The sequence below is a fragment of the Scleropages formosus genome, chromosome 6 (assembly GCF_900964775.1).
Source record: "Scleropages formosus chromosome 6, fSclFor1.1, whole genome shotgun sequence".
NCBI lineage: Eukaryota > Metazoa > Chordata > Actinopteri > Osteoglossiformes > Osteoglossidae > Scleropages > Scleropages formosus.
In genome coordinates, this window is record NC_041811.1 from 8,682,527 (window position 1) to 8,703,815 (window position 21,289).

A 21,289-nucleotide genomic window follows, 5' to 3' on the forward strand; every position below is an offset into this window, starting at 1 on the left:
AATAAAAATTTAAGTCACCTCTTCCAGACTCACTTCACCCATGATCTCTTAAGTTCATGTGAGGTGTAAATGTTCATGCACTGGAGCTTTGAGACCATGACTCCTGTACTCTAACATAAATGTTTACATGTGTCTCAAAAAAAAAAAAAAATTACTAGGAAGGTGGATCAGGAACAGTCGATATTTTGATAAAGTTTTACGCAGCTACTTGTGCGATGAACATTGGTTCATATGGTGGAAAGACACAAACTCTACTCAAGAATCACACATCTGCATCTACTGTATGTCTCTTCCTCCTAATGTAATGCACACGTTGTATTTTCTATGAGATGTACGTCGCTTTGGAGAAATCATCTGCTAAATGAATAAATGTGAACTGTATGGCTCGGTTCTGCTGCAGACTGGATCGGTTTGCTCCTTACCAACATCTTTTGAAACGTCATCGTCAAATGCAAAATTGAACCGTTCCACTCACGACCTACAGGGATCAGACTGGAGTTCAGTTTTGTGCCCCTAGTAATATTATTATTTAACTGACTTCCTACAAGACAATTTGAATATGATAGATTATCAACTTTACAAATGATTAATCCATTAACACAGCAGGATGTTCTTACTGCATCAGTTGAGGGCGAGAACCTTGGTCAAGGGTGCTACAGATGGTGAGGGCATTTGAACGTGAGACCTAACAGCCCTATCGCCGTATCTCCAATGTTGTGTTTTTTCCTGTGATCTTGATCTTAATTCTTTAGGAAGCATTTAGCATTACATCCCAGAACCTGAGTAAACAGTAAGTGTGGTCATTCTCTTTCTTCCCCTTTTTTTTTTAAAATAGGGAAGGACCAACCGTGGGGTGTTTGTTAGAATCTGGAAGACACTTTCACAAAGGGATTAATGTCAGACCGTCAGGACGCAGTAGATTTGCGCAACGCTGCAGATATTATTTTATAGCCTTTGAGGTGTCGCTGTTTAGTCAGGCCTCATATTGTACTTCCTGTTTTAAAAAAAAAAAAAAAAAACGAAAAACCGAGTGAGATTACAAGCAGCAGATACGACAGTGGTTAAGGGGTGCAGGTGGCCTAGGACCATAACCACACCAACAAGCGAAAGTCAACTGGAATGCGAGACGAGCAGGGCGTTTGCCAAACCGAAAGTGTCACCTTGAACCATCCAAGGAGAACACCTTGTGAAGCGGTATGCCAAAACATCCTGACTTTAAATGCTTTCACACCCACCTCACTCCTCACACTTTGCTCCATTCTGCATTATGGAAACTTCCAACCATCGCAACCTGAGCGCATGCGTCCAACCTCAGACTTGTTCCTTAATGCCTCAATGAAGATTCGCGTTGAGTCTCACAAAAGGATGTGCCAGAAAGGGTTGTCAGAAAGAAAAAAACACACCCCTGCAAATGTACACTGGAAAAAGTTAATTTAGTCAAATACAGACGTCTGTCATCCAATCCACATGATGATGATGGTGGTGATAGAGCCATTGTGGCAACCTTAGAGTACTTGCATGGTTTCCACAGCGAGGCAGAAAATGCAGGTGGTTCTCTGTTCCCACACATAAAGAATAAAGGTAAAGTATCAAAAGTTACACCTATTTACACTTAGTGCTCTTTGTACTTCTATACTCACATTACTTAGATTTAAATGAATTTATCAGATGCTTTTCTCCAAAGCAACTTCCAGTGAACTCTATGTAGTGTTACCAGCCCACACCTTATTCACCGTGGTGACTTACACTGCTAGATACACTACTTACACTGGGTCACTCATCCATGCATCAGTGGAACACACTCTCTCTGTCACTCACACACTATGGGGGAACCTGAACAGCATGTCTTCAGACTGTGGGAGGAAACCAGAGCACCCAGGGGAAACCCACGCAGGCATGGGCAGAACATGCAAATTTCACACAGACTGAGTGGGGATCAAACCCACATCCTCTCGCACCACCCAGGCACTGTAAGAAAGCAGCGCTACCTGCTGTGCTGCCCGTGACATATACCAGATACACACAGCTAATTCACATCCCAGTTGTAAAATCTGTGCGCTATTTATTGTTCTGCAGGGGGGCGCAGTGGCCAAGCACGTTTGGCCTGTGCCTGCTCTCCGGTGGGTCTGGGGTTCGAGTCCCCCTTGGGGTGCCTTGCGACAGACTGACATCCAGTCCCGGGTGCGTCCCCTCCCCGTCCAGCCTTGCGCCCTGTCTTGCCGGGTTAGGCTCCGGCTCACCGCGACCCTGCTTGGGACAAGCGGTTTCAGTCAGTGTGTGTGTGTGCGTTATTGTACTGCACTCGCTTCAAACTTTTTCATTGTACTGTTTCAGTGTTCTATTATTTCAAATGTGTTTAAACGAGGATGGATTCTGAATGAGTACACGAGCAAATGTATTCGGTTAGTAAAGCGTTCTTTATATATGTATCTACCTACAGTTTGCAATAATTAAAATTACCTACCCTGTTTCAGGTACTAAGCTGAGTCACCCTGTGTCTCTCCCCATCAACACCCACCTTCCCCCCTTCCTTCCATTTTGCACTTTTGTCAGTATCTCAGTCAAGCAGATTCACCACTTGCGGTATTGCCACTGCAAACCTTGTTCAGCACAGGAAGAATCAGATCCGGGAGGTGCGAACATATTATCAGCATTTTGAACCCAAAACAGTCTGATTCGCGCATAATCTGATGGTGACTTTTCTCAGAACTGCCCGCCACAGCTCGGACCGACCAGTTATGATTCATATTTCATTTTGGCACGTTCACAGTCTGATAACTAAGGAAGTAGAGGAGAGTCAAAAAGAGAGCGCGTGAGAAAGAGCGAGAGATCTACGTGATCACCTCTACGAGTAAACAGCAAACGCACGGTTACAGTTATTTGTGCGCAGCCCTGGTGGATCTCTCTGACACCTGTCAAGTGCAGAGCGCACACATGCAGCCCGTCTACCTGCTTCCTGCGGCAGAGAAGGGAAACTCGCAGGAGGAAGAAAGACATTTCAATCTCAGCTTCGACCATCTCGGACGTCGTAGCTTTTAGTTCCCCGTCGACTTGTGCGATTTTGCACGGGCGCAAGAGCCGTAACTCAGCCACGTGTTAACTTGGCATCGGCAGCCGGTCCCCAGGTGATGCGTGAAAATCACCACTTGATTTCTTCAGCATCTGTATGCCAAGGTAAGTGTTCTCTATGCCAAAGAGTGTTTTAAACCTGGTAAAGGGTTCTCCCAAGAGGTCACTACTTTTTTTTTATTCCCCCTTTTTTTTTTTTTTTTTTTTTTTTTTTTTTACAGGAGCATAGTTGATGTTAAATATATCTGCTTTGCACAGGTCTGCTTTCTCTGCTCTGGATTATATGAGCTCTCTTAACCTTTCAAAAACCCTTCCCCCAAATACGAAACTAAGTAGTGCTGATTTGTTTCGTTGGGCTTGCTTTTTTTTTTTTTTTTCCTGCTGCGTTGTGGTCGCACGTAGTCTTGAAGAAACTATATCAACGTGCTTCTGTCTGCGCTGTTTTATTATGTAAAAATTAATCTTAATGGAAAATGAATGGAGGGAAAAAACTGTTGCTCTGCTGTGCTGTGATACAAAGCCCGTTTTACACGCATACATCAAGCCTAATCCTTGACTAAAAAGTATTTTTAAATTAATTTAGCCAATGATTATGCTCGATTTGTATGAAAAAACGCTAGTCTTATATTACGATGTGATTTTTTTTTTTTTCTGCTTTACATGTAAAAATACTTTTGGTGACACTTTCTTATTTTGCATTTAACTCATGTTCTTCTCCAAAGCAACTCACCGTGTTAGGTTTGTACACCAACCTACTTACAATTATTTAGCAATTTTACTCTATGAAAGTACCTTGATCAAGGCAAGAATTCGGACATAGGGTCTTGGGGGGCAAGGTGATGGATCCGAGCACTGCAAACCTGCAGCCCATACTGAAGTGGAGTAAGCGTTCGCCTTCGCTAAGGCAACTTTGGGGCCTTTTCTAAGCTCCTCTTGTAGCCAGAAAACTCCAGAGAAGGGGGTCACCTCTCTTTCTTTCACATCTTGATCAAGGTATTTACTATCCACACGTATAAATGGGTAAATTATAAGCAGTTAATAATTGTAAGTTCCTTTGGAGAAAACACACACAGTCTGAACTGCTTGTCCCATTCGGGGTTGAGGGGAGCCGGAGCCTAACCCGGCAGCACAGGTCATAGGGCTGGAGGGGGAGCGGGACACACCCAGGACAGGATGCTAGTCCATCGCAAGGCACCCCGAGGGGGCCTCGAACCCCAGGCTCACCGGAGAGCAGGACCCAGTCCAACCCGCTGCGCCACCGCATCCCTCCCTTTGGAGAAAAGCATTATCTAAATAAAAAAAATATTAATGAAACATAGTTTAGGAAAGTCTTAAGAATGCATTATGACCAGTGATACCAAACATAACACTAGCGCTACAATTCCCTTTAATATTGAATTTCTCATTTAGAAAATGCTGAATTTCCTTTCCCCTTCAGTATCTAGCCGACATCCTTGTCCAAGGCAAAAGATGCAACATACACCGTAGTAATCTACATGCAATAAATTCATCTGTCTGTACAGCAGAGCAGAACACCGTAACACATTCAATCTCTCACACATATACTAAGGGGAAATTAGAGTGACCAGTCCACCTGAAACATACGTCAGTGAACAGCGGGAGGAAAGTCGTGCATGCACGGGTACGACACGCGATAAAGAAAGTCCGCACCGAATGAGGCAGATTCAAATCCCCTCCAAACCTGCAGCAAAAGGGCAGTGGCAGATGCACAGTTCGCTGTTACAGAAACACTTCTTCAGCTGGAGTGGGTTATTTTGATAGATCAGCGAGCATGCAGAAACCAGCATACTTCAAACGAAGCCCATTCACTCAAAACGAGAATATTTGTCTCTCCTGAATTCCCGGTATCCCTGCAGCACGGATATTCAGCGATTCATCTGTATTTCTCAAGAAGTTGGAGGGATTTTGTTTCTGCCAGCCAGCGGACCAACGTATCTCAACATTGATCCCATTTGATCCCCTTTGTGATGATTTAGTGGGGGTGGTGAACACATCGTATCAGTCATGCCCCCTCCCAGCTAGAGCTTTTCAACCCCACCCAGGGATGTGTGTACAGACATCCTCTCAAAGGTCAGGTCCATTATCTCAGGAAGCAAATGACGATATGAAATACCAAAGAATCACCAAAAAGGAAAGGAAAATTAGAACAGCAGCGAATGCCAAATATGACACTCCCGTACTGATAGAGCAAAATAATAACACAATATCCTTTATTTTAGGGGAAGTAGACAGAAGGAAGGTTAAATGACCAAATGAGTAAGTATTTCATGAGTATTACTTTGTTTTACTGTACAGCATGAAAATAACCCATAAAAATTTGGTCATAACAGTTGGTATGGGAAAAAAACAGCCTAGCTATAATAAATGGCTAAATCACTGTAAGAACCTTATTGGACACACCTCACATTTTCGGTTGCTTTGGAGAAAAGTTCCAGTTAAATAAATTATTATTATAAGAACCACTTAAACACCACACTCTGGTGGTATGTATTTATAAATACAAAAAAAACTTCTCCAAAAACTTTGTACTGGTGAAAAGTTTTTTATTCAAAAGCTCTTAATTAGGGGGCCCGCTGTGAACCAAAAATAATTTAACATCTTATGTGTCCTTGATTCTGTTAACTTGAATTCTGAACATAGGGATGTAAGGTTTGGTGGTGTTCCTCACAATTCAGTATTGGGCCCTCTACTTTTTTGTGTGTACTGTGCGAAATTTGATCTCATGGCCTGGGCCATCATTTTTATGCTTATGGTATTCAAATCTACATACATAGATGCTTGTCAGGTTCACCATCTCAGTACTCTCCACTTGCATTTCTGTTCTTCAGCTAGCTCAAAAAGTTCTACATCTAAATTGAGACATACTGAGGTTATGTTTCTTGCCATCCCTACCGCTTATGCAAATGAAATGCCGTATCTCTAATTATATGTACACACATTATAGAAGGGTCTGAAAACATCTCTTTTGAACCAATTTCTTTCCAATCTAACAGCTCCATAAAGTTTCATCACACTGTCACCATCATCTTTGTACCATCTATTAAACTCATTTTTCAGACAGCCAGTCATGTACAGCATTGTCAGCATCCAACTGAGTTTCCAAGGTGCTCAGCTCACCTTCCTTATCATTCAGTTCATTGATCATCTAATTCATAATGCTCTGATGAGTCACTTGACCAGATGATGTCACCCTCATCCATGCTACAGAAATCTACCCCTGAAGATGAACTGTCATGGCTGGCCACATTACTGTGACCAAAGAAATCTCTTCTTTTGGGAAAAAAACTTCCACCGCATCCATAACAACCTTCTTAACTTGCGTGGGTTCAGATGGTCTTTTCTGAGTGGTCTCTCCTTTATTTTGTTTCTCTTTCCAAGAGCGTGTTAAAAATCTTTGAATCGTAGCAACTTGAAATCACCGCAGAAGGAGAAAAGTTTATAAATTGTGCTTCTCTTGAGAGAACATTTTATGTGGCCATCTTGAAAAACAGTCATGTAACCTCATTTAAACTTCAATTTCAACAGAAATGTTTCAAAACTGACTATGTATTTAGCTGACGCTTTTCTCCATTTACATTTATTTAACAGACCCTTTTCTCCAAAGCAACTTCCAATGAACTCTATGTAGTGTTATCAGCTCACACACCTCATTCACCAAGATGACTTACACTGCTAGATACACTGCTTACACTGGGTCACTTCCATACATCAGCAGAACACACTCTCTCTGTCACTCACACACTACAGGGGATCCTGAACAGCATGTTTTTGGAGTGTGAGAGGAAACCGGAGCACCCAACATAAACCCACACAGACACAGGGAGAACATGCAAACTCCACACAGACTAAGCAGGCACTGAACCCACATTCTCTCACACCACCCAGGTGCTATGAGACAGCAGCACTTCTCGCTGTGCCACCGTGCCACCCAAAGCAACATAGAATTATTTAGCAGTGTAAACAGCTGGGTAATTTTTACTGGAGCAATTTAGGGTAAGTGGCACTACAGCAGGAAGGTAAATTCAAACCTCTGACCTTTAGATCCAAAGACAGCAATGCTAACCACTATGCTACCAGCATCCCACCACTATTTAACCCTAACCCTCACTTTTTCCACATGTGTAAGGCTTTGTTAAAACCTCATTTTTTTCAGAGACATTGTCAGATTCCACCTCTTGTTATCTTCACTCCCTCACTATCCATAACTACTGAAAATGGGTCACAGTAGACTGGACTCTATCCCAGAAGAAAAGAGCACTAACCTAGTCAGGATATATTGCAGGCAGAACATCAGGACCTGCAGGGTATCCTCATAAACATCCACCACACACACACACACACACACACACACACACACACACACACACACACACACACACACAGTGTCTGAAACTGCGTGTCCCAAGTGGGGTCGTGGCGAACCGGAAGCCCATCCCGGTGGCACATGGCTGGAAGGGGAGGGGGCAAACCCAGGACGGGATGCCAGTCCGTTGCAAATCACCCCAATCAGGATCCGAGCCTCAGTCCCTGGCCAAACCTGCTGCACCACCGCTCCCCCCCATCCACTATGCACTAGAGGCAATTTAGTCAGCAATCAAAACATTTCCTTGGACTACAGGAGGAAATAAGACCACAGTGAGAAAACCTACTCAAACACAGGGAGAGTGTGCAGGTACCACAAAGGCTGAGTAAGGATCAGTTCTTTGCTCAAGTGCACAAATCCAAAAAAAAAAATAGAAAATTCTTTTCTAATGCTTTCAAAAGGCACTCAAATTGAGTCACTATTGTCTGTTCTCGCTTTGTTTAATGAATATATCTATGTAAAATTTTAATTTTGTTTAATTAAATAGCATGTAACTAGGGTAGCTGGTAGTGTAAGTTAGAGCAGCTGCCTTAAACCTATGACCTTTGGGTCCTAAGTGCCACCTCCAGGTGCAATACCCTTGAGCAAGGTACTTGACCTAAATTACTCCAGTAAAATTACCCAGTTGTATAAATGGGTAAATAATTTGACATAGTTTAATACTGTAAGCTCCAATGGAGAAAAGTTTCAGCTAAATGAACAAATGTAAATATAGGGTCAAAAGGAAGTTTCTCTCCTTGAGAAACCCTAAAAAAACCCTGTAGTACAAATTTACACTTAAGCCCCTACATGCACCTTTCACCAACAAATTCTGAACAGGTGCACACATGGAAAGCCTGGGGAGGGGGTATGTTCATTAAGCAAAAATCCAGATGCATTCATTTAATTGTTCGTGTTTTTTCCACCTCTTCTTTTCCACAGATATCACATTTGAATAAAACTTATCTGGAACATCTGTGAACACACATAGATACCAACCTGCCCTCCACACCATTTCAGATATGAAGGCATTGCTTCCCAGGAGGTTTATCTTATTCTTCCTGCTGTTTTGGACTCTGTGGGTCTTCTACCGGTGGCTAGCAACCCAGGCAAACAAGAGGCAATCTTGTTCCCTAAGGATGGATTCTAACATCAGCATCCTACTGTGGCACTGGCCCTTTGGGCACCAGTTTGAACTGGATGGGGATGTGTGCTGGGAGAGGTACGGCATTCCCCGCTGCCACCTCCACAATCAACGATCTCAGTTCTACTATGCCGACGTTGTTGTTTTCCATCACAACGAGCTGAAGAATGGTACCCAGAAACTGCCGTTGGATCTCTGCCGACCTCCAGAGCAAAAGTGGCTATGGCTTTCACTGGAATCACCAGCCTCCAATGGTATCCTGTATGCCTACAATGGCCTGTTCAACTGGACTATGAGTTACCGTCGAGATGCTGACATCTTCATGCCCTACGGAGAACTCGTTCCAAAGAAAACCACCAAGGAGTACATAATCCCTAAAAACAAGTCATTCTTAGCTTGCTGGGTGGTGAGCAACTACGTCACCCAGCACAGACGAAGCAAGGTATACGAGAGTCTGAAGAAGCTGATCAAAGTGCAGGTGTATGGGAATTGGGCAAAGAGACCGCTGACGGTTAAGGAACTTCTCCCCACTATTTCTCGCTGTTACTTCTACCTGGCCTTCGAGAACTCCGAGTTTAAGGACTACATCACAGAAAAGCTGTGGCGCAATTCATTTCAAGCGGGTGCCGTACCGGTGGTTCTTGGCCCCCCGCGGAAAAACTACGAGCTCTTGGTGCCACCAAATTCATTCATCCACGTAGATGACTTTGAATCTTTAGACAGCCTGGTCGATTTCCTCAAGCAGCTAGCTTCAAACGAGACACAATACAGATCTTACTTCAAGTGGCAGGAGCACTACGAGGTGAAAGTTTATGCAGACTGGCGGGAGCGATTGTGCAAGATCTGCACCCTCTACCAGAAACCCCTTAACAAGAAGGTCTACCACAATCTGCATGCCTGGGCAAATAGGTAGATCCTAAAGGTATGAACTATATAAAGACTCTTAGCAAGTCTGACTTATTTCTACCTTAATATCCATCAGTAAAGAAGAACACTGCTTGCAAGTTTAAGCTCAGTGATGGGGACAGTTCAGCTAGTTACTAAATGCCACAAAAGTACAGCCTCAAAAATTACCTCAGGGCGCCATTGGTAACTTCTTGACCCAGTCTTTAAAAAAAAGTTTGTTGCAAGATTTATAAAGGTGGGATTATGACAGAGCTGCCCTTAGAAAACTGCTTACATTCCAGGCCTACGCACAGAAACACATGACGTGGTGTAACGAGCACAAAACTTTACTTTTTTCTGTTGCTCGGGGGTCCAGGTTATCATCCCCCCCCCCCCCCCCCACGCATGCATGAATATACTTTTGAAGAAAAGCAAAGGATGCTTCCAACCCACAATGTCTACTGCCAACTGTTAAACATGATGGGGGATCCATAATGGTGTGGGCAGCCATCGTGTAGTAGTCAGTAGGTCTGATGATTTCTCAGCGTTGTTTAATGGCCAAGGAATGAGGCAATTCTACAGGACCAGGTGCGCTGTGATGCAAACACCGTTCCCTCACGATGCTCCCATATTTCAAGATAATGCTCATGAACACCAGCACGAAGTCAATTTCCTTCCAGTCACTACATCTAAACATTATTGAACCTTTATGAGAAGATTTCAGGGCAGTGCAGAGTGAATTTACACCTCCTTCACTGCTCAAAGAACTAGATGCTTTTCTCCAAGAATGGTGCAGTTTCCCACCGTAGTTCCGGGACTTCTACAACAGCATTCCAAGAAAGACTAAGCCCTTTTGAAGGCAAAGGGTGGCTCTACTCATTTGATCCTTGATATGTGTTTTTATTTTGTCCAACACCAGCATTAAGAGAACAGAAGTACTGAGGACAATGTTTCTGGAAACCTGTTGCTCAATTCTATCGCTCATTTCAGCTTTATGCCATTATACATTTCTATTATATCATGGATTCTATGATGCCCATCTAATGTCCAGCATATTGCCGGTTATGACCCATGATACCGTAATGAATGGATATAGAGAACAGTACAGCAAAGTCATTCGAGCAGTAAAACTCCCAAATGATTATCCGAACCATCAGACTCCTACAATATTGGTAGCAGTGGGGTTCAGTCTGCATGACCTCTCCCATTAGGGAGAGTATACAGAACAGATTGAATAACTTGGGGAGGGGCAAATTTTTTAAAACGTCAGCATTTCCGATTCCTAAGAACCCTCTCAGCTATACATGGCCACCTTTGCCAACACTGAGCACTAATTGCACAACTGCTTCCTATTTTGTGGGAAAAGTTCGCTGAGAGACAAAAATGAAATCTCCACTGTCCAAGGAGACATCTCATCATGTAAATTAAAGCTACAGTAAGGAATCTTACTACAGCTCATTCTTTGGAGGCCTGAATGATGAATTTTCCTATGAGATCAGTAGACATGAAAAACCAGTCTACACAAACTTTATTGCTATGGTCTCAAGGGTACTTGGCTTAAAACAGTTTTTGTAAAAACTAAAAAAAATCATGCATACATAAAGAAATGAAGACAACAGGAAAACGACTACTGCATTTTTAATTTTGTAAACACATACAAACTTCCACATGACAACTTACCACAATGCCCTGCCCTTTTTACTGATTGTAAGATTACTTTTCTTTGAAAGGGGGGGGGGAGACATGATGACATTAATTGAGAAGCCCCAAGAGAAACCTTCCCTGCAGACCTCAACCATTGTGTTAATTCCACAAATACAATCTTTTACATTTCCATATGTATTCATAGGCATCCAAAACTAGTTAAATTAAGGACAAAGCCTGACAAATGGAGAGCGCGCGCGCGCACGCACACACGTCTCACAGTGGACAGCAAACAAAGCCCCCAGGCATCCACTGGGCAGATTTAGTCTCCCCCCCCACAAAAAAAAAAAAAAAAGTTAAAATCCAAAAGACCACTTTGTTGGTACGGTCATGATGATAATACCCCAAATCTTATTTCAGAAGGTCCCAAACAAATTCATTGCCAAAGGTCCTGATTTTCTGCATGGTGTTACAGGCAGTTATTTACAAGTGCACACACTCCTAGGTACATATTGCTTTCAATCAATTATATGCCGTACATAATTTTGACTCGAGTAAAACAGCAGCACACAGAGAACATGCAAACTCCACAGAATGAGAAGGGATCAAACCCACTTCCAATTGCACAGCCCAGCCACAGTGAAACACAGGAGCCATTACACCTGAAGTAAAAGCACCAAAACTCCAATTTAAAAAAAGTGTGGATAAATACAGGCAGCTCAAGCAAAAGTCAACACAGAAACCTCTTCAGTCTCAATTCTCCAGTACACCACAACTGCACAGAAGCTGGAAGTGTTTTCATTAACTTATGCTTTTGATTAAGTATTCAGTAACAAGCACCACCATAGCAACCAGTGCCAAGTATTCAATTTAAAAGGAAAAATGCATCAAAATCTCAGCACCATATTAAGTGATCGAAGAGAAATACTTGGCTCCTAATGCATATTGATGAACAGGTGGATAAATATTCTGACATTTAATTCATTATCCATGTAAACAATTCCAAGATTAATAAAACAAGAGCCAAAATGTCTGAGCAAGTGTATGACTTTAATGTGTTGACTTAAACCAATAAAAACCAGACTGCATTTCAGCAAGTTTCCCAAAAAAAGCAGAACACACAAAAAGCAGAGTCGGCAAAATGCAACACACAGAAGCCGAGCTGAACGGAACAGCTGCAGAGGGGTGTAAAGACTAGTCAGTCTTAATGTCATTTGCTGGGGCACATAAAATTTAACAGTAATAGCAGGCAACAGACAAAAAGATTTTTTTAAATTATATGTGTCTCCCAACTATGACAGAAGACCATACAACCAATTCCACTAGAAACAAAACTAAAAATGCAGGGGTTGGTAAAAACGAAAAGCTGCAGTCAAGCCACACGACCCTTACACACTCCCTAAGAAGTCATTGTTTCAGATGTAGTCTACAAACGTTGAGGCTTTCAAGATGCTGCAAGTGTTTTTTTATAAATAGACAATTTAACTATTTAATCTTAAATACACCCCCTCACCAGAAAGGTGGTGCTGTGGCCAAGGAATACCAAGGGAATGGATGTTTGAAACACGGCACGGTGGCAAATCTACCCTGCCCTATGAACTACTCATCTAAGCCATCAACTCGAAGCCAAACCCTGAGCAGCACAAAATTGTTTTTAGTCTGTTAGCAATCAAGCAGCCCCACCCCCCATTTTTCCCCTTCCAGAAAAAAACGTAAAAAAGGTTAAGACGACAAGGTTAAACACCCAAATCAATCCTTTTAAAAAACATTCACAACATAAGGGGGGGGTGGAAAAGGCAACTTTTGGAACCAGAGGCACTTACTAAAAATGTCATAGTGCAAATTTGCCTGGCAGCCAGACAGTAAAATACCAAAATATACAAACTTTTTTAAATCAGAACTTTAGAGACAATGCTTTAATGTATGACTATATACATTTGTGTCACTTATGGACAGTAAAATTTTTTTTAACAGAAGGCAATGAGTTCAGGTATGACTACAGAGATCTTCCTCATTTAAAGCCAAGGAAGACTTTAAAAATCAAAGCTTTTGTCAGAAGTAATGATTTCAAATGTCCCAGTTCCTCCTGGCCTCCAGTGAGATTTAAGAGATGGCGGCTACAGAAAGCAACGCAGGAGCTCGTGAGCGGCAAAGATTAAAATCCACCCGCAGCTCTTGCAAAAGCAATGTCTTCACCTCAGTTTCAACCACAACCCAGCCAAGGTAGGCCTTGTGCAGCCTTTCCCCATGCGGGTTAACAGAGCAGATGTTTCACGCTCAGTCCTCCGCTTTGGTCACGACCAACATCCGTCGGAAGGATCTTCCAAACGCGCTCAGTGAGCGCACGGCCAGAAATCACTTCCCGTCTCTCCCATTTCACTCCATCCAGAAGCAGGTCTTCACCTCCAGAGGGAAACGGCACAGTTGGGGAGCATCTAATCCCTGAAATGATGCAGCCCATGTGGCAAAACTTGATTGTATGCCTCAGTGCTTTGGGAAGGAGGCACATACATTGCTGGGAGAACTGGATGACCAGAGCCAGGGAATCCCTGAGCAGGGAGAGTCATGCCCTGCATGTGGAGCCCCTGCTGGTCATGTTCGACATACTGGGGCATCTGTGGGTGGCACTGGATATACTGGAATGCCAAGTGCTGATTCTTCTCTTCAGCAGAGTTCTCATCCAGCCTCTTTCCCTTCTGCCGGCGGTTACAAAACCACACGCGCACCACCTGTACACAGCAACAGTTGGTTACAAATGACAGCCAAACAAGAGGACTTCTCGTTTGTATCGCTTTCACCCACAGAAATTTACCCATTTATACCACATGGTATTCTCCTGCATCAATTCAAGATGAGGAATTGTTCAAGTGTACTACAGTAACCCTGAATGGGTCTCAAACCAGAAACCTTCATTCTCACACCCATCACTGCTATGCGAGTGGCATGGGGTGAGAAGGTCAGCACAAACTGATCATTTATCAATAACAGGTCCTACTTAAGACATTCCTAAGCTCAGTTTCCATTTATTTTGCTGACAGCAGTCTCCAAAATGATTTACACATTTATACAACTGGGTCATTTTTACTATATCACTTCAAACTTGATCAAGGGTACTACAACAGGACCTCTGAGTCCGAAGGAGGCACCCGCTGTTCTAGCAGTTTAAGGCAAAAAATCTTGGATTGCTCTGTTAAGGACACTTTGTGTGAACTGGTAAATCGAAAGCTCTATGGTACAAACCTAGTAAAGCTCCCTAGACAGATTGCTAAAACAGTAATAGTATGATTAGACTTGCAAGAAAGATAGAGGGGAAACTCACATCTCTGTGCAGTTCCAGGCTGGTGGAAAGCTGCGTGATCTGCTGTGCAGTGGGCCTGGGGCACACACTGTACCAGTTCTCCAAGGACTGGCGTGTTTCATCACTCAGGCTGGTCCTGTTCTTCCTCTTGGCAACATTCACGACCACCCCCTGGAGCTTCTGCAACTGCAGACAAGACAGAGGTGAAGACGCAGTTCATCCTCCTCCAGATCCAGAGCCCACACCCCCCGTAATACGAACCCACGTCCACTGTAGGCTCAAATTCAGGACATGGTGTGTTTGTCAATTTTTAAATGGAATTAAGACTCTACATATGTAGATCTGTTGAAGTCAGGGATCATCATGTGCAGCTAGAAATGAGCCCCTGTTTGGAGCTTCATTCTGTAAAATTTATCCTGCTGGTTAAACGCATCTCTTTTCAAATGGAGGATGGATCTGTTATAATTAAGAACTTTTGAACATGAAGAGATGAAGAGAATGGAGGAAAGCCCACTAATTTCTAGGATTAATGTAGAAATTGACTAAGTTTTTTTTAAAAAAAGTTGGATCTCTGCTGTAAAGAACCTTTAATTTACCTTAAAAACAATGTAATATAATTTAGATAAGGTATCTCACTTACCAACTGAAAAACTAGCCCAAAAATATACAGAATTAAATCAAATAATGTCAAATATGTTACCCGAGATATTACACATGACGATTTTTCCAATTAGAAGTGTCCGTAGCAAAGTTTAATAAAAATAGGAAATATTGCAGTGCTCAACCCATCCACTAGGGGCACTCTTGAGCCAATGACCGTAGAAAAGCGTACCTCATGCGGGTTGTCGGACGCCTCCACCTCTGCCAGCCACCTCTTGAGCACCGGCAGGAGCGCGCACATGTTTCCGAAGCTCAGCTGGAGGGCCTCGAAGCGGCAGATGGTTGTCTGGCTGAACACCCTCCCTGCAAACAGAGGAGAATGAGGACGCACATCAGTCATGAGAACAAAAAACAAGATGGATGGGTTACAAATCTAACTGCAAAAATCTAATTATGAGCATGACACAATCATTGGCATAAGAAACACAAAAGTACAAGATCTTTAAAAAAAACTAGGAATTATCCAGGTCATTACTCCTAGCTTCAGTAACACTTATTTATAGTATTATACCACTAATTTATGACTTTCACTAGTCTAGACTTAACACAAATGCCTTGACCAAACAATGGCTAAATAATTAATCTTTTTAAGCGGCGAAAGGGATTTTAGGAGAGTTGTGTCGACTTGTGTGCGCATTTGAACAATTAATAAAACTGAGAACGATACCCACCGCCACAGAGTTTCCCCAGGGATATGCCGAGGTCCGCTTGGGTGAAGCCGAGCGCGACGCGCTTTTGCTTGAGCAACTTCGCGAACGCCTCCAGCTCCTCCATCGAGATGTTCTGCGAACGGGAGGGAGACCAAAAGTCAGTCCACGAGGACAAAATTTAAAAAAGTCAATTCCATAACAAGTATAGCGGCTCCGCTCCGTAACAAGCGCGTCAGCTCCGTCTACTCAGCAAATCGAACTGCGCGAAGGGGGGGAACTACGGTAATTATACCCGCCACGCCGGACAGAATTTAAATAAGCGAAAAATTTAAGAATTACACCTCCACACTTCTGACAGATTTTTCCAGAATCTTACATTTATTCATTTAGCAGACGTACATCATTTTTTTTTTTGTTTTTTTAAATGAGGTCCTTACCTCGACCTCCGGGTTGCCGCGGCCGCCCTGTGAAGAGCGTCGGTTGCAAGCGCTCTGGGTCCGAGCGCTCGCGGGCGCCGGGGCTGCTGCGCTGGCCCTCTTGGTTTTGCGGCTGTACGACGCTTCTTTCGGGCCACCTCCGCGTTTCTGGGTGGGAGGGGGCGCCGCCTGGGTGGGAACGATGGAGGAGCAGGTGGACACGGTGCCGCCGGGCGCCGGGGTCGCGGTAGCGCCGGACATGTTGCAAGACGAGGCGCTCCACTGGGGGTAGCAAACACCGTGGTGCATCGCGCTCGCGCTCGGTGGCACCAGGTGGCCCGGACTCGGCTGCGGCTGCATTATCTTCTGCTCGCTGGCGAACGCGTCGAAGTCGTGCGCGCTCCTCATTTCCTGGCCGGTCACCTGCTCCACGGGCTTCGCCACCAGGGGGCTGCGGCCGGGGGTCTGGGGGGTCATGTTGACTCCCAGGACTTGGCCCGCGTAGTCGGGCACGATCACCTGGCACCAGTTACCCGAGTAGGCCTGCTGCTCGCTCACCTCCGGGCCCGGCTGCCTGTAGTCTCCTCCGAGGGCCGGGAAGCGGAGCTGCTGCGGAGGGACGAACGCGTTGTGGACGAAGGCGCTCGGCTCCTGCAGCACGGCGCTCGGGAACTGACCCAGCTGCTGCTGCTGCTGCTGCTGGTGCCCAAACACCTGGGACTGGCTGTAGCCTGGGGCGCTGTCGACCTCGTACGGCCAGTCCGTGTAGCCCAGACCCTGCCTGGCCATGGAGCGGCAGATTGCGAGAATCTAGTTTTTTTTTTTTTGGAAAAACTACTTCACCCTTTTTCGTTTTTAAATTAAAAAAATTTTTAAAAAAAATCGATACAGCTACTGCAAATTAGCTAGTCGAAAGTGTGGCCTACACCATATTTAATACATTATTTATCAAAGCAAAAATAATTTTTAAAGAAATACGATCCGGTTTGAACTTGCTGTCGTATGAAGTCTTTCGGACGTTTTTTTTTTTAATGCCGTCAGTCTTTTCTCCCTTTAAAAACTGCGATATTTAAAAGGTTTTAGGCTCAATGACGGTAAAAGGACGTGGGTTTCCATTAAAAGCTACATAAAAACAACGAACTGGATTCGTAAATTTAACTTCCGAAAACTGAGCCGCTGACAAACCCAAATCTCTCCGCAAGTACGAATTATTCGCAAAGGCCCCGCGACCGCTTCGACTAATCAGTCGAAATGGTCCGCCACACCCCCTCGCGCTCCTTAAGCGATTTTTCGAGAGGCGGGGCATTCAAATTGACCCTTCTTTGCGATTGGTTGCCAGGAGCGTTAGGGGGCGGGGACAAACGAATCTGTGAGTGAACTTGATATTTACACTGATTTGAGTGGCAGGAGACTCGCGCGCGTGTCCTATTCACGTTTTTAGTCGAAACGGGTTGAATTACCAAGTGTAAAAATGGTACCAGAGAGCGACCTCGTCGGGTCTCCAAACAAGATCACAGAACTTCAAGATCAAATAAATATACTTAAAAGAGAATATAGGTAATTGTTAGGTCACCTTGGTCAAAAGTGTCAACTAAATAAATAAAAATGTGTTAAAAATGACAACGTTTTGACCCAATGTATTTACATTGTTATATTATAGTGTGCTTTAAATACATGGTTGTTAGGTAGTGGCTACGAGGAAAGATAATTCACTTACTATACTGTATACAAAAGCTATAACTCATATTTTGTGGCAATAATCCACTTTAATGATCTGCTTCTAAAACTTGAATCCTGTGATTTAGAATACAAGGCCAAAAGTAATGTTACATTTTAAAATGCTCAATAAATGTAACTGATGTCTTTGTCCAAAGCCAAACGCGGCTTTTTATGAAATTTTAATTATACTGAGTATTTTATATATGTTTCATATAAAAATTAGTATTTTCCGCATTTTTTTTCTGTATAAAAATTCTTTAACAACCAGTGCCGAGTGCACAGTTTTATTGCATCTGCATATGGAAATGTTCACTGACTTGAGGTATACGAACATTTAATGTCCGCATTCATTGTCACTTGAGACACATCTAATGAAGACTAAAACGCAAATAATTACTTTAACACACACACGTGTTAATTGAATAAGGCAGCGGTTATTGACGCTCTGGACGTTTATCTTTGTTTTGTCGTAGTGGGATTCGGGGCATATTTATTATTTATTCATTTCTTGTGAAATTCGGAGTGATTTGGGCAAATTTCCAATAAAGCAAATTCTTTAAAAGTCTTATGTGAGCTACAATTCAATACACATAGTCTAAATCTAATATTCATGTAGCTACCCGTGAAAAGTACACCGGTTTACTGTTTTATACAGTGCTATATGACAAAATGATTGTAAGAATCATCATGCGTTTGCAAATCTCTTTCTTTTGGTACATTGCTTCAGGTAGAATACACTGTTCGATGCATAAATATAAATGTAAGAGGAGAATCTGATTTTTTTATGCCTTTCCCACTTGTTTAGTCGGATATTTGGTAAAATGTGTGAGGCAGTAGAATAAAATTTTTGTTTTGGCGGCGGGGGGGGGATAAAATAACCCTAAATACAAATCCTTCGTCTAGGTTCGGTGCATTCTATTCCAGTAACATGGGAATTTCGTGAATATTATATAAGAACGATAAAAAAAATTCGTTCCTTCAGAATTAAAGTTTTGATCGCCCCACTCCTATTTTTCCTAATCATATTGAAGTATTCCTTCATGCATCTTTTTTTAAAGTATTTCTTTCATGCATCATCATTTTTTTTAAGGTAAATAAACTGCCTTCGAAACAGTCCCGGGGGGGGAGAAAATGTGTGTTTTTCCCCCTTGTTTGCGCACCTTCAGGGTCCGACAATTAGATTACAAGGACGTGCGAGACGCGCTGGGACGGGGACGCGCGTCCCCTGGCTGGACACCTCCCGTTGAGCCCTTGGGAGCGGACACCGATCCGATGAGCTCGTCATTACACGCCTGTCAGTGTCCGCGTCCCACTCCGCCACCGGGACGCGCACGAATCCTCACTACTAAGCGTCGCGCCTCAAATCAGAGGCAAAAAAACGGACCTTCAGACATTTATTCCAATAATCCTAATCAAAGGTCTGCGACAGGTGACGCTCTGGACATCAGGCTCCGCTCATCAGCGCGCGCTCCTGCCCCCCACGCACGCAGCTCGTGCTGCAGATTGCACCAGGAAGGTCCCCGGCGGGGTGGTGGGCACTTCCATTGTGTTCCCCTGCCCCCGGGGCACCCCGCAGCTCCCAGGACCCGAGCTGAGATGGTGAACCATTAGCGCTCTTTCAGAGGCGAACAATGCGTCGCATCCCTTTTGATTCCCCCGACAGGAGCACGACCCCCACCCTGAAATCTTCTCACTTTGTGTTTCTCCCCCGCAACGAGCACGTCAAGGTAAAGTCGGGGTGTTGCTGGAGACTGCAGTGTCCAGAGGCCCTGTAAAAAGCAGGTTTACCCTCTTCCCAGCCAAAGGATCAATAATTATATATATATATAAATTAAGCAGTGTGCAGTGGTGTGTCTCAGCCTCAGTGTGTGTCAGTTATGAGGGGGTCATCATGTCATCATTGCCCTGTTCACATGCAAGCAGTTGTGTGTTATAACAAACCTAACATTTTAAGTGCTGGGCAAAGGGGAGTGAAGGAATGGCTGAAAATGGGTGAATGTGAAATAAAGAAAAGAAACTAACCTGCACAAACCTAATATTTTAAGTCGCTTCGGGCGAAGGTGTGTGAGTGACATTGAAGGATTGCATGAATAAATACATAGTATGAACCTAATAGTTGAAGGTACCTTGAACGAACGCGAATGCCTGAATGAATGTAGACATATAAGTAAATAATTCAAGGTTGCTTGAAATTTTTGTGCTATTCATTCATTCATTCATTCATTCATTCGTTCATTCATTCGTTTATTGCTTTTTTTATTTATTAGGGCACCCATCCATCCTTGGGTATAAAATGGTAGGGTGACTTAATCCAACATTTTAAGCTCCATTGAGCAAAGGTGTATGGATAACATATTTTATGTCGCCTTTGGTAAAAGGAAGAAATGAACGGGAACTCAATAACACCTGATCTTTCCTGAATTTGTATCTTCTTCATGACCCCCCCCCCAAACTTCACTGCAAGTTTAGTCATCCTAGTTTCTGCCCCCTCCCTGCTATCAGTTTGCCCCCCTGCTATCGAGAACCTTAAGCCAACCTGTTCAGAATAGGCCCTCACTCCCTTCTGCCCCCTTCTCCAGCTGTTACAAAACCAAAGCTGGAGATGCATGAAAGACATCAAACCTTGGAAGAGGTATTGTGCTGCGTCAATTATAATGTAATGGCGCTCGAGAAGAAGACGTACAGTCGGGTTTCGCAGAGGGCTGAGATCTCGGCTTGGAGACCAGCGTGCATCGTTGCGTGGAGGGCACTGCTGAAAAGACGGGTCTTGAGATGATGTCTCAGCTCTACTCACCTGCCTTCTCCATTCATCTAGCTATGGCCTATCCGCCATATGTGAGAACAACCAACCCCCAGCCCATAACGTGTCACCAGGCATGCCAATACCTTGACCGCCTCTCCAGTAACATTCCTGAGCACGCCTTAAAGCTGAGACTCTCTACAGGTTTCCGAGAATCAGAATTAAAAGACTGTGTCTGTAATGCTGCTTATAGATCAACGTATTAATAAATGTTCAGCAGAAAAGGAAAGAAATCCCAGAAGAAATCTGGAATATTCCATCCTTGTCGGGTTTGTTGCATATCGCGGAACTTCAATCTCACAACTTCGTTTCCTCGTCAGGCAAGTCATAATTTCAGTATGGAGCATTTTTAACAATTTTATCCAAAACTCACACATTTTTTTCATGGAATTGTATCATTTACTTCAGTAATGGATCTTCAGAAAACTGTGAATTTCCATTCCTGTCAAAATCAGAGCAGAAGGTGGGGTGGGTGTGTACGTTGGGGAGTGGAGAGGGAGTCAAAAAGGCTCAATGCCAGGAGTGGGGGGCTGGGACTTGACACCCACACCCCACCTCAGGATCAGAGTTGAATTTGCTCCTGAAAGGGAGGGGTGCTCTGGGTTCCAAAGAAACTATTTTCATTATTCCCTAAGAAATTA

General features: G+C 43.6%; 2 protein-coding genes across 2 annotated transcripts; one reads left to right on the forward strand and one right to left on the reverse strand.

The window, feature by feature from the left end:
• Window positions 1-8,437: 8,437 nt before the first annotated feature.
• On the forward strand, window positions 8,438-9,489 carry fut7 (fucosyltransferase 7 (alpha (1,3) fucosyltransferase)). The gene has a single exon (XM_018732874.2). It carries the CDS (start codon window positions 8,455-8,457, stop codon window positions 9,487-9,489), a length of 1,035 nt encoding a protein of 344 aa, XP_018588390.1. The 5' UTR covers window positions 8,438-8,454.
• A 3,501-nt stretch (window positions 9,490-12,990) lies between these two features.
• pou5f3 (POU domain, class 5, transcription factor 3) lies at window positions 12,991-17,360 on the reverse strand. The gene is made up of 5 exons (XM_029253051.1): window positions 16,151-17,360; window positions 15,735-15,846; window positions 15,236-15,366; window positions 14,425-14,589; window positions 12,991-13,834 (listed from the first exon to the last, which is right to left on the reverse strand). The coding sequence occupies exons 1-5, from the start codon at window positions 16,916-16,918 to the stop codon at window positions 13,541-13,543; spliced, it is 1,470 nt and encodes a 489-aa protein (XP_029108884.1). The 5' UTR covers window positions 16,919-17,360; the 3' UTR covers window positions 12,991-13,540.
• Window positions 17,361-21,289: the final 3,929 nt, after the last annotated feature.